This window comes from Cavia porcellus, unplaced genomic scaffold, assembly GCF_034190915.1.
Source record: "Cavia porcellus strain 051 isolate PalLab524CR breed Dunkin Hartley unplaced genomic scaffold, mCavPor4.1 scaffold_5, whole genome shotgun sequence".
NCBI classification, from domain to species: Eukaryota; Metazoa; Chordata; class Mammalia; order Rodentia; family Caviidae; genus Cavia; species Cavia porcellus.
Window position 1 is genome coordinate 34,306,741 of NW_026947488.1, and position 13,321 is coordinate 34,320,061.

The 13,321-nt window shown below is 36.0% G+C and overlaps 1 protein-coding gene across 3 annotated transcripts in view; it reads right to left on the minus strand.

Moving 5' to 3' along the window:
- The window catches only part of Xrn2 (5'-3' exoribonuclease 2), a 70,591-nt gene that overhangs the window by 25,777 nt on the left and 31,493 nt on the right, over positions 1-13,321 (minus strand). For all 3 annotated transcript variants that reach the window (XM_023560030.2, XM_003476457.4, XM_023560031.1), the window contains 6 exons: positions 12,447-12,582; positions 7,154-7,261; positions 6,977-7,066; positions 6,142-6,214; positions 1,265-1,348; positions 472-569 (listed from right to left, as the gene is read on the minus strand). In XM_023560030.2, the coding sequence (XP_023415798.1) occupies positions 472-569; positions 1,265-1,348; positions 6,142-6,214; positions 6,977-7,066; positions 7,154-7,261; positions 12,447-12,582 (589 nt within the window). The remainder of the gene's footprint in view (positions 1-471; positions 570-1,264; positions 1,349-6,141; positions 6,215-6,976; positions 7,067-7,153; positions 7,262-12,446; positions 12,583-13,321) is intronic.

The following is a 13,321-nucleotide window of genomic DNA, read 5'->3' on the forward strand; positions in this document are numbered from 1 at the left end:
CTATATACCCAAAGGAGTGGAAAATGGGACTCAGATACTTGTACACTCAAGTACACAGGAGTATTATTCATAAGAGGCAAATGGTGGAAATAATTTAAGGACCAAGACATGAAGAGAGAAAGAAAATATGGCATATGAATATAAATGGAAAAATATTAAACCATAAAAAGGAATAAAATTTTGCTACACACCACAGCACGGATGAGTCTTAGAAACATTACATTATGTGAAAAAAGGCAGATACAGAAGATAAAACTTTAAGACTCCACTTCCAGAAGTACCGAAGAAGAGGCAAATTCAGAGGCAGAAAACAGGAGAGAGGCAACAGATTCTGGAGGGACAGTGGAATGAGCAGGTTCGATATTGTTTAATGGGTACAGATTTTCTCTATGACTAGATGAAAAAGTTCTGGGGACAGTAGTGTCTATATTTTACTAAAATTTTTTAAAATGCATTCTTCATTAACCATACCTCTGTGGATCCTGTTCGGTACAGCTCTGAAATGAAGTCATGGAGTGGGTGATGTTTTCCCACAAACAAAACATCACCTCCAAGGCTGTTTCTTCTGTCTGAGAGGAAAGAAAGAAAAGAGTAAGAATCACACATGAAGTAACTCTATCTACAACCCACTGTTATTGAGAATATAACCAAGGAAAGCATCTAAATTTTAAAAACTTAGTTCTGGCATAGGGTTTACAAACTCCACATCTTAGTATAAAGAAAAATACAAACATTCCCTGTAGAAATACTAAATGTATCATCTGATGACAAAAATTATACTCATGACAGTTGATAAACTGTTCTGTACAAATTGTTCCTTACATACTTCTAATGGTATGAAACAAGTTTTGATAGAGCTCAGCTTTGCATTTCCCCATCTAAACACTTTTTACTGTCAGTACTAATTATAAAAATCCATTTTACGCAAATAACATTTCAAATTAGCACTCAAAGGGCAAATATTTGTTTCAGTGGAAGAAACAAGTACCTTCTCAATAGACCAAAAAAACCCTTTTTATGTGATCATATCACCTAAGAATCAAAAACCCAAAGGACATTCTTGATATGTTGCTTTTTAATACATTTAGGGAACATGTGCACATTAAAAAATTTTTAAGTGCTACTCAATTTACAGATTAAAGGTTAAGAAACAAAGTTAACAGTTTGCTGGAACAACATATGCACCCTCTGGGAAATGTGACAAATAGAAAGAGCACAGCCCATAGTGCAAACTGGTGGTTGACCGAGGGCTTGCAAGTCTTACTCTCTTCTGGAGTTAGGTCGGGGTACACCTCTTCTAGGGCAGCTCGTAGCCTTCGCTCATCCACAAAGGGCAATAGAGCGACACCTGGAAAAGCAACATATGTATCATCCCAGTTAGCACTGGGCCAAATAAACATTTTAGTAGACTGTTCCTGCTGATATAAAGATATTTCAGAACTGAACTCTAGTAGGTCATTCAGCCAAAATTCAGATGCAAACATCTTGTATGTGGTGGTGAAAGAAATATCCTCTATGCTTTTCATCCTTAAAAAGGTTCACATTGCTTTCTGAATCTCTGCAGCAATATAATTTTCAGATGACATGATGAAGGACACACCTGGCACCAATCTCTTCCCCAGCCTTCCTCACCATATGGTACCACAGGTAAGCCAGGCCATCCTCCAAGGCACTGGGGTTGTCCTGTCGTCTTTCTGGTACCTGGTTTCTCATTTTGCAGAATAAGACTATTCAACTGAAACATTCAAGAAATCCTATACAACCAGACAACAAGGAAGATCTCTTCCAGCACCAAATTTCAATAGTAAGTTGTTGGCATTTTTAAAGCCTAATTAATTTATATATAAAGATTTTTAAACAGACTTGCATAAATAACCTGGAGAAATGGAACACATAGGGCTCATCTAGGGGCTAAAAATGATCCTCTCAAGTTTGCTGGAATTAAAGGCTCTGTTTTCTGTGGACTCATGTGCATAAATTTCAGAAGTATACCACTGACACAGTATCTATTATAAAAATGAACCAAGTTACTGAAACATTTATATGTCCTGCTATTCTACAGTCACAATAGTATTTTGGCTAAATGAAAAATATTAGGCAAATAGCAAGGACAAATGCCAAAGAGCTAAATAATTTTTGAACTATTACTACTCAAAATGGTACTGCATTTGACAATTATGAGAAATGAAAGGTTATCAAAGTTGTCATTAATATCTCAACTACTGTATTTCCAAAGTAAGGAACCATTCAATTTTAATATGTAGTAAGGAGAATTTTTTAAATTATAAAGAAAGTATAGTCTAATATGAATTGTGAAAAATATTACTTTCTATCCTCTGAGTGAGGCTATTTCAATTACTGGTAAACATGTTGGGAGGGTCCTAGGGAGTCGTTCAACATTTTACGTAAGTTTTTTTTTTTTTTTTTTTTTTTCATTTAGGAGAAATACATGAATGAGAAACTACAGCATTATCTATCTTCTATTTTCTTTTAAATTTAGAATATTAAACATCATCTGCAAGACTTCCCTACAGGAAGATTTTCCTGCAACTGACTTTAGAAGTCAAATTCAATCAGTAAGCAACTTGCAGGGCTACAGACAGTAATGAAGTTACCAAGCAACAGGTCAACTCCAGTGGCCAGGGTAGAAGGAAAAGCCTTACTCCAGCTGCAACAGCAGGAGTGTTCAAGAGTATGTGGATAGTAATAAACAAATCCAGTATCCAAGCACTTAATATGTTACACTCATTACCTCACTGAACACTCCCAACCCACTTAACCCCAAGGTGCTGTAGATGGTGGTTACGCTCAGGTAAACACAGTAACTTTCAAACATGAGCTCAGGTTCCTGGTTCAGATCTTGGGTCTCCCACTGTGTCACTTGGGTCAAGCTAACTTAAATTCTCTGTTCGCACATAAAATGTACATCAATTAATACTACTCCACTATAGCTGTATCAAAACTATATCCACTGTACGTATTAAGCAAATATTACAAGAATAAACATTGGTATCCATTTATATATACTGTTGTTAAGTGCACACTCAAAAATGTTGGAAAAGAACCCAGATATATTTTATTTTCTATCAGTTTAAGATGTATTCAAGGTAGACAAGAATTTAACCTAGTACTGTAACCTAGTACTGTATTATTTCTTCTACTAAGTTTTAAAAATGTTAATGGAGAAATAACTATTGAGTTTTATCTCCAAATTTTTTTTCTTGCTATGAAGGCTAAGTGCAAATCTTAATATACAATATAAAATTATTAAAGATCAAAATTTAAACCTATCAAGGGATCTCAAATAGCCAAGACAATCCTGAACAAGAACAAACTTGGAGGATAAAATTTCTGACTAACACTTAATACAAAGCTACAGTAATTAAAAGAGTATGGTACAGGCATAGGAGAAGACAGCGACCAACAGGATTGATGAGAGAGCCTCACATGAACAGTCAATTGATTTTTTGACAACTGTGAGGACTATTTCAATGGTAAACGATTTTCTCAACAACTGGTGCTAAGAAAACTAGAAATCCACATGCAAAAGAACGAAGTTGGACTATTTACTTACAGTGCATAAAAAAATAGCTCAAATAGATCAAAGATTTAACTGTAAAAGCTAAATTACAACGTACAGAACAAAGCACAGGGAAAAATTTACAACATCAGATTTGGCAATGATTTCTTGGATATGATACAAAGGCACAGCAATGACAAACTAGTAAATTAGACTTTATACAAATTAAAAACTGTAGCACATCAATGGATATTGGAACAAGAATAACAAAAACCCACAGAATGGAAAAAATATGCAAATCATATGATTACAGGGTAAATTCCAGACTACATAAAGAATTTTGAAGATGTAACAACAACAAAAACCAAAAGATGATTAAAAAATGGCAAAGGTCTTCAATAGACATTTCTCCAGTCAATATACAAATGGCAAGCAAGAACACAAAAATATGCTCAATGGCAATAATAACCAGGGAAAAGAAAATAAAAATCACAATGAAATAGCATTTCATACTCATTAAGATGTTACTATCACATGACAATGCTGGTGAGGATGTAGAGAAACTCGAAGTGTTGTGCATTTCATTACCTTATGTCCCCCCACCAGAGTTAGATGATATGGAAAACAGTCCTTGACAGTGACATCAATTACTACAGCGATAAGCTTGGTAAGTCATTTGTATTCTTAGATATTTAACTACTTATTTATTTAGTAAATCCAGGCAAGGATTCAATTATTTCCTTAGGTAAAGTATTTAACAAACACAAAAATATATTCACTATTTCCTATTTACTCATTATTTTTACTATTCCCCATTCTCCTATGCTTCTTTTTCACATCAAAACATCCTCCATAAAGTTCCTTCAAAACCAACCTCAAACCAACCTAAGATGCCAACCTGCTGACACATAACAACACTTCTTACAGCCCCACCACCCGTAGCATCTTTCCCTTTATTGGTCCAGGGAAGTAACAGGAAATCTCTGCAACCAAAGCAAACCAAAAGTCAACCCTAAAAGTTCAGGAGATAATAATTCTCAATCTGTAAAATGACTATGCCCCTCTGCCCCATAATTCTCTTTAACTCAGTTCACTGGGAGGTCATCCCCACTATAGAGAATCATCAATGGAAAATGAAGACATGGTCTTACCAAACTCACTTATTAACCTAGAAAAATATGTAGTAGAAGAAAAGGTTAAAATGGTTTGCTGAAGGAGGCTTTGATGAGAAACAACAGCTGGCTTAGTGGCTAAGAGTTTTCTTTATCATTTTTTACATTCACTCTCCAAGATGTGTTAAGTAGTGAACAGAGTAAATGTAAGTACTAATCTTACATACTCCCATTCCAAAAATAATGGAATAAAAAATAACAGGTAAAGTAATGACCAATGTCAAGTATTTATCTAATACTCAGTGACTAAATAAAAGTCACTAGTCTATTTTTCAAAAGTTTCCCAGGAATAGCCAGGTATGGAGGCACAGGTCTGTAATGCTAGCACTCTGGGAGACTGAGGCAAGAATGTAGCCCAAGCTCCAGGCCAGTGTGGGCAATTTAGTGAGACCCTATCAAAGAACACGAAAAGGGCTGGGGATGTAGCTCAGTGTGAAGGCCCCTGAGTTCAGTCCTGAACAGACCAAAAAAAAACCCACAAATAACCAAACCATTTTTTTAGAAAACAGTATCATGGTTTATGTCAGTGGCCCTCATTTCTCATGCAATTATGGACTTGACCAAATTAGTGTTTGTGAATGGTTCACTGTGTAGTGCTCAGAATGGTGGTATAAGTGGTTTACCCACCCAGCGGTAGAGTCAGGATATGATATATTGGCAGGAAGAAGCTGTGTGTCTCTCTCTTGCTGTTTTGTGCCTTGCTGTTGGCAGCAGCCATGAATGGTGGCTCTGCCATGCCACTTTGCCTTGGAGCCAGCTGAGTATGGACTGAAACCTCCAAGAACTGTAAGAAATAAACTTTCAGGGCTGAGGATTTAGCTCAGTGGCATAAGCACCTGCCTTGTAACCGGACGGTCGTGAGTTTGATCCCGGTACCGGGCAAAAAATAAATAAAATAAACCTTTTTTCTCTAACTTTGGACATCTGGTATTTTGTCTCAACAACAAATAAAAAGTGACTAAGACAGTTTTCAGCACTGAAGAACTTTTCCACAGTGAAAGTGAACTCCCATATGAATATTACCGTTTCTTTCTCTCTCAGCAATCGTAAAAGGCAGTAACATACTACAGAATGGCTGGAATAAGTGTACTGATTAATCACAAGGAGACAAAAGACTTATCAAATGCTATGATTAAAATTGCTAATTATTGCTAATTAAGGTAGAATGGACAAATACCAATGTTTCACATATACAGTAATTCTAAAAATACTTTTTATAGAATTCTTTCACTCCATAAATCATGACTGCTCAGTTTTACCAAAAATTCTTTAGAAAAAAACAAAGTGAGCTGCATGTGGTAGTGCAGGCCTAAAATCCCAGTACTCTGGAGGCTAAAGCAGAAGGATTGCTGAGAGTTCAAGGCCAGCCTGGGTTAAAAAGTGCAGTCTGAACTGCACAGTGAAACCCTGACTCAAAAAAAAAATAAGAGAGAAAAATCTAAATTTTACCTTGCCACGCATACTTTTTCCCATTCAAGTCAATAGCAAAATCTTCAGGGTAGAAGTCAATTATACTAGAATCCTGCATCAGGGAGAAAAGACAAGACTCAAAACAAAAGTCACATCACCCTGTTACAAAGCATTTGCTATGAATTTTATTCAATTAATCAGCCTTAAAGAGGAAGTGAGGTCTGTTTCTTTTTTTAAAAATGTTAAGCTATGACACCATTCATTCCAGTAGTAGTAATATGAAACTGACAATTGTATTTGAAAGATAAAAAGAAGGGAAATGTAGAAATGATAGCTGTGGGCCACAGGCAGGCAGGTAGTGAAGGATTTATCTCTTTCCACACTGCACTTCCTGGCTGGGTCTCACACTTTTTTGCTAGCACACAAAAAAACTATTGCAGATGTGATATTAGGCAGGCTTTTGACTCTGGAAGCCATCATACGTGACTGAAACACATGAAAATAGACTTACACATAGGCTGAACATGAATCAATTTTATTTATTGGATAGAGTATTCATGACCAAAGGAAGCAGCAGAAAAAAATACATGTTATGAAAAATATATGAAATCGATTCCTGGAACCAAAAAAAAAAAAAAAAAAAAAAAAAGTTTAGGGGCCGGCTCAGCAGTGTAAGCCCCTGCCTAGCAAACACAAGGTTGTGAGTTTGATTCCCAGTACCCAAAAAACAAACAAACAAAATATATATATATATATGAAAGAACTGAAATTCTTTGTGTCTGGACTTTGGTTTTTTTAAACTGTGAGATGGAAAAGCAATTGTGACTAATGTGAATGAAATAACGACAAAAACCCAAGATACTAAGAGACTCACGGGGTCACTCATGAGCTTCCGCCATGATGGGGGCAGAAAGTTACCACTTGCAGCTGGAAAAACTCCCATAAGTTGTTCCAGAGGTTTAAACTGCAAAAGAGAAAAAAGTTAAAGACTTAAAATTACTATCCAACTCAAAGTTCTATTGCTTTATCAATTCTAACTAACTGAGCTTACCGGTTTTGTACCCTTCTCAAAGTCAGAAGGCATGTCTGCAATACCTTCAAAATCCGAAGCAAATGGAGCATAATGGAATGGATAATACCACTTCCAGGAAGCGCAGCCCTAGAACCATTAAAAACAGAAAACACACACAACCTGTGTTAATGATGGACGCTGGGAAAAATAAATGATTCATCTATAATACATTTCATACTCTATTTACAAAACATGGTATGCTGATTAATCTTCATTGTCAATTTGACAGGATTAGACTCCTGGAGGGGTAACTAGACTGTGAGAACACCAACTTCATCAATGGGTCAAATCATTCATGAATTCATAGCTGTATGGACAACTAGATGGGACCGAGGAAATGGGTGAAGAGGCATAAGCTTCCTTCCTCTCTGACTCTTTCCCTGCTCTCTGCTTCCATGAGTTCAGCAGCTTTTTCTGCCATGCTCTTCCACTATGATATTTCTATCTTGGGGCTGGCCAACCATGAACTTAAACCTTGGAAACTATAAGCCAAAACAAATGATTCTTCCTTTAAGTTTGCTATATCAAGTATTTTGTTGCAGCAATGGAAAGCTGCCCAATATATGTAACTTCTAGAAAAAATACATTCCATATTTAGAGTCTACCAAAAAATGCATACACTTTAGCACTAGTAAATGTCCGGATGCTAATGGTCACTACTCTGAGTATCTCTTAAAATTTCAGAGGTCAAAAGTAGTTTGTCTTAATCTGATGATGTCTCAATAAATTTAGCATTAAAATATTTATACAAGTTACAAGTTTTTCTTTTCCTCGTGTATATATTTTTTGGCAGACTGGGTGTTAATGTTTTTCCAAGAATCACAAGAACTGTTTTCCTTAAACCTAAACTTTTTGTTTTTGCAGTGGCTCTTTAATTCTGCAAAATATCTTTAATAATCAATAGTTAACACCAAATTTTACATTCACAAACACGCTTTGGTGAAGACTTCTACTACCCTTAAAATGTACTTGGTGGCATTTTTAAACAACTGTAGAGCTGTCATTATCAAATAAAACCAAGAGAAGTTGCAGTTTGCATTTGTTGAGTAAGGAGGTGGTGGGGATAGCACAAGAATAGTGGTTTGAAAGTTAAACAGCCAAGTTTCACTGTACAAGCCATAATTATTTTTTTCCTTCTGAGATAGGGTCTTGTTATGCGAACCAGACTGATCTTGAATTCCTGGATTCAAGTGATCCTGCACTTGAGTTTTTCCAGTGCTGGAGAGATCATAAGAGCGTGCCACAGGGCCGGCACCATCTACTGTATTTTCATGTAACACCTTTCTCTTGACCATAAAGAAATTTGAGTACTGAGGCCCAATAGGCTAGCCCAAACCAGGTCTCTGCGCCTGGCAGTATACCCTAAGGCAGTGAAGCTTTCAGTAGGTTGACCTAGAATGGCAGGCCCATCATAGGCTGCACGGGTCTATACCTCCTAGTACACTGCAGTGGGCAGGACCACCTAGTCAGCGCACCTCAGACAAACTGAAACTGACAAAGAAAGAAACTGGGCCTCCTATATAAGCCTGTATGGAAGGAACAAAAAATATGAGAAGAGGAGGCAACAAGAATGGGTCCTCGGTCCCCAATCCTGAGAACACTGATCCAGAAATGGTAAATGCAAAGGAGAATGAAGACAAAAAACGTGCAATATCAGGCATGGCACCAATAGACATAAAGTGCTATCTTTGGGACCTCATAGACAAGTTCAAAAGTGAAGTATTTAACTAAGTAAAATAAGATATAAGTAGAATAGTTAAAGAAATGCTAAGCACCTCCCAAGAAAAAACAGATAGTAGAATGGAAGAACAAAAAAAGGAGAGAACTGTTTGATGGAGAAAACAGAGAAAACACAGAATACATGAAGCAGGTTCAAAGAGATTACCAGAAAACTAAAAACTCTATTGAAAGCTGGCATAACAGCTTGAAAGAAACTAAGGATTGATTATCTGAACTACAGGACAGATTTGTAATGTGGGAACATGAAAGGAAAAATATAAAAATAACAAGGAAACAAGCAGTAACAATACAAAGGCTAGATGTCAAGAGAATCTATAACTTAAGAATAAAGATTGTGAGAGAAGAAGCAGGGGTACAAACAAAGGAACTGCAAAGGCTATTCATGAAATAATAAAAGAAAACTTCCCAAACATAGGAAAGGGAAAGATGATCAGATGTTTGAGGCATACAGAACTCCAGCCACCTACAATCAAAACAGAACTACACCCAGGCATACAATAATCAAAATTCCAGAAATCCAATATAAGAACAGAATATTAAAAGCTGTCAGAGACAAGAAACAGATCACTTACAAGGGAACACCCATCAGAATACAGCAGACTTCTCGGCACAAACCATTAAATCTCGAAGAGCATGGGGCAAAATAACCCAAGCCTTGAAAGACAATAACCTCCAGCCAAGATTGATATATCCTGCACAATTGTCCCTAGAAATTAATGGAGAAACAAGGTGCTTCCAAGATAAAGAGGAACTGGGGGAATTCACAACCACCAATCCAACTCTATAGAGAATACTGCAGGACATTCTAAAGAGAAAAGATTCTCTTTTCAGAAACAATGGCAGAGAGGCCACAATGAATGCAGCAGAAAGTGAAATGAAAAAGACAAACATACAAGTAATGATAGAAAAAGAGCACAACAGAAACAAGGCAAAGAAGGCTGGATATAATTTCTAAATATAGATAGCCAACATACACTAACTTAAGGGGAAAAAGAGAGAATCACAGGCAGAGTGGATCAAGACGTAGGGTCCCCCGAGAGACTCTTTATAGGAAATTTAATTAGCCTGAAGAAGGTTATATAGACCAAAATCAAATATGAGAAAATGGATCTCAATGTGATAAGGAACCAGAGAATAATAGGAGTAACTGGGCCAGTATTTATGGATAGGCTGAACAGACAGGCTTTAATAAATGAAGAAATGTAACTAGAAATCTAGCGCAGGAGTGAGAAAGTTCAGAAATACTTAGGTAAATAGCAGGTTGCCCCCCTGCCAATATAAAACCGTGAGTGATGGGGAGACCCGAAAATACACAGTTCATTCTGTGAGAATAAAGGGGAGGAATAGTCTTTAAAAAAAAAAAAACAGCAGAAGATATAGCTAATAGTGTATTAGGAATTAAAACCCTTATTACTCGCATTACTCTGCTTGGTTGGAACTTGTTCCATCCTAGTTTGATACAAGCACTGCATCAGAGGGCACTGACAGCTGTCCCGAAGGTATCAGGACATAGCACAGTGGTCATCTTTAATTTCCTATTAACTCAATCAGGATCCCTGTATGACTTATACTGTTGTATCATGACTGATCTTAGTTAAATCTGACTTGTTTGAATACTGCTTATTATTGACAGATTTAATTCAAAGCTGTTAGGTTGCTGCTATCAAGTTGAGGAATATAGACAACTATACTGAAAATGACAATGATTCTCCACAATATCCATTCTGATTTGATTACTACCTATTTTTGTAGCTCTACACTATCTACAAAGTTGTATTTCGGTTAATTCTGTTATGTACTGATATGTTCAATTATACTTTATCTGATGATATAGCTAATTCGGTTGATGATAACAAGAAACAGCACACTGACCATGGTAGAACTCTTTATACAGCAATTTTATATGTCTTTTTAGTTTTATGTGTCTATAGGAATATGTTTAGTTCTGTCCTACTTTGTTCTGTTTCTCCCTCTAATATAGAAAGGATAGAAATACATATTAAGACCCATGCTTGCATAAAACCTGTAAACAATTTATGAGAACTGATCTTATGACACATGATGAAATGAACAAATACTTTGAAGGAAAGAAAGGGGCACTGCAGTACCCAGTGCTGATTCCGGAGTGTTATGATGTGAAATCCAGCATTATTATTAATCTTTGTTCAGAAGGATTTTAACCTAATAAGTTTTGTTAGGTCCCAACATAAACGAAGATATGGATAAATGCGTACATGTCTAAGTGTATAGGATTGATACTCATATTACTTAGTTTTTGTTGGATAGTTGAACAGAACAGTTTGCAGTCTCCCTGGCTGAATTCCATTTATATGTTCCACTTTTGTATCTTGAACAATTATTTGTGGGGGGACAATATGTATACATCAACTAGTGATTTATTACTGTTTATTTTCTTTTCTTTGAAAGTATGTACTATTTCTGCCCATTTTCTATTCTATCTTTCTTTAAATAAAAAAAGAAATTTGAGTAAACTCCAAAAGAAAATAGAAGCAAGTTGCCTTCATAGAAGAGTCTATCTGGTATGCGTTTGCCCTCTGTGCCTACTGAATTAAAATCACGAGAGTAGGACTAAAACATGAAAATAGAATACTTCATGTTATGTGCTACTTACTAACAAATTTCATCTCTCCAGTCACATCAGACTTAACCTGGCTCAGAATATGAAACCAGGTATTAACTACAGGGCGCGCTCCTCAGCCTCACATTACAATTATCATGAGGTTTGAGTCAGATACAGACTAGATGGATCAGAATTCACTTCCTGTACCGTGACTATGTTAGGAAGAGATGGTCTGTTCAAATTCCTTTCTGATTCTCACTGGTGTTTCCCAGGCTGTCTTTTGTTCAGTTACTCAAGAGACTGGCAATTAATTTCCTGGTTGTTTTTAAAACTCCAATTTAAAAAACCATTAACCTTTAATCCTCTTAATGATATGTTAAATATCTTTAAGATACTCAAGTATAGTTATGGGTAGTGGCGAAAGCCTGTAATTCCAGCATTCTCAGAAGCTAAGGCAGGAGGATGGCAGGTTCAAGCCCAGCTTGGGCAACTTAGCAACTTAGTGAGATCTTGTCTCAAAATAAAAAAATTAAAAAAACTAAAGAATGTAGCTCAGCCAGGGGATTTAGCTCAGCAGTCTAAGTGCCTGCTTGTCAAATGCAAAGTCATGAGTTCAATCCCCAGTACAAAAAAAAAAAAAATAGTGTAGTACAACATGAAGGCCTTGAGTTCAATCCCCAGTACCACAATTAAAAAAACAAGTATACTCAACCCCATACTTGATACTGAAAATTCCCAAATACAACAAAAACTAGCTTTATTTATATATTAATAACCAAGGAGCTTCAAAGTCTTTACAAGCAAATGTAAGTGGTAATAAATTTATGATATACGCTCAAAATATTAGTCTCATTTTTATTTGAGGATATTCAATATCACACATTATGACACAAAACAACATCATTTAAAAATGATAGCCAGAAATTTAGAGGGAAATACTATTTTTTGTACCTGATAATAGTATCTAAGAACCCAGCAAAGTCCTTCAACATAAGACTGTACAACTTTACGACGGAATTTCTCATCAGCTGCATCAACATCAAATTTGTTCTTGTAGTATCGCTGCTTCCAGCCAGCTTCCCATAACCTATATGTCAGAGAAAGCCAATTTATACTGAAATCAATACATGTTCAAAATAGACTGTTCACTGATTTAGATCCTAAATTAGTATTTACTATTCATGAGAAATCAGAATAAGTTAAACAGTAATGCTGATACAGATTCCTGTAATTGGATTTATCAACTTAAACCCAGTTAAACATCAAAAATCCAAAAACTGATTCTGATAGACCTATTACAAAACTGCATTAGGAAAAGACAGAAAATTATTTATTAAGTATAAACACAACATTGTTTGCTTTATGTTTTTCCAATTATGCAACAGTTGCAAAACTTTTAAGAATCACATACTAAAAAATTGTTTTTTAAAAGGTAATTTTAAAATGTAAAAAATAGCTTATGAAATGATCTAAGAATTCCTATCCTTACTTGAACCTTATCCTTTGAGCTAATAGGTATCAATGGTTTAAGAGCATCAAAGAACAAACACAGGGGCTGGGGGGTTAGCTCAGTGGCATAAGCGCCTGCCTTGAAAGCAGGCAGTAGTGAGTTCGATCCCCGGTACCGATAAAAAGGAAAAAGACAAAAAAAAAAAGAACACAAAAAAATCAGCACAGATCAAGAACATTAAGATGACTCGCCATTAAAAGCTCTTTTCCACGTGGGCCAGAGCACATATGTTAATTGTACTCATGCTTTTAAATATATCATACCAATTTTTAACCCCCAAAGGAGTCACAGAACAACAATTAGGAGAAATATCCTC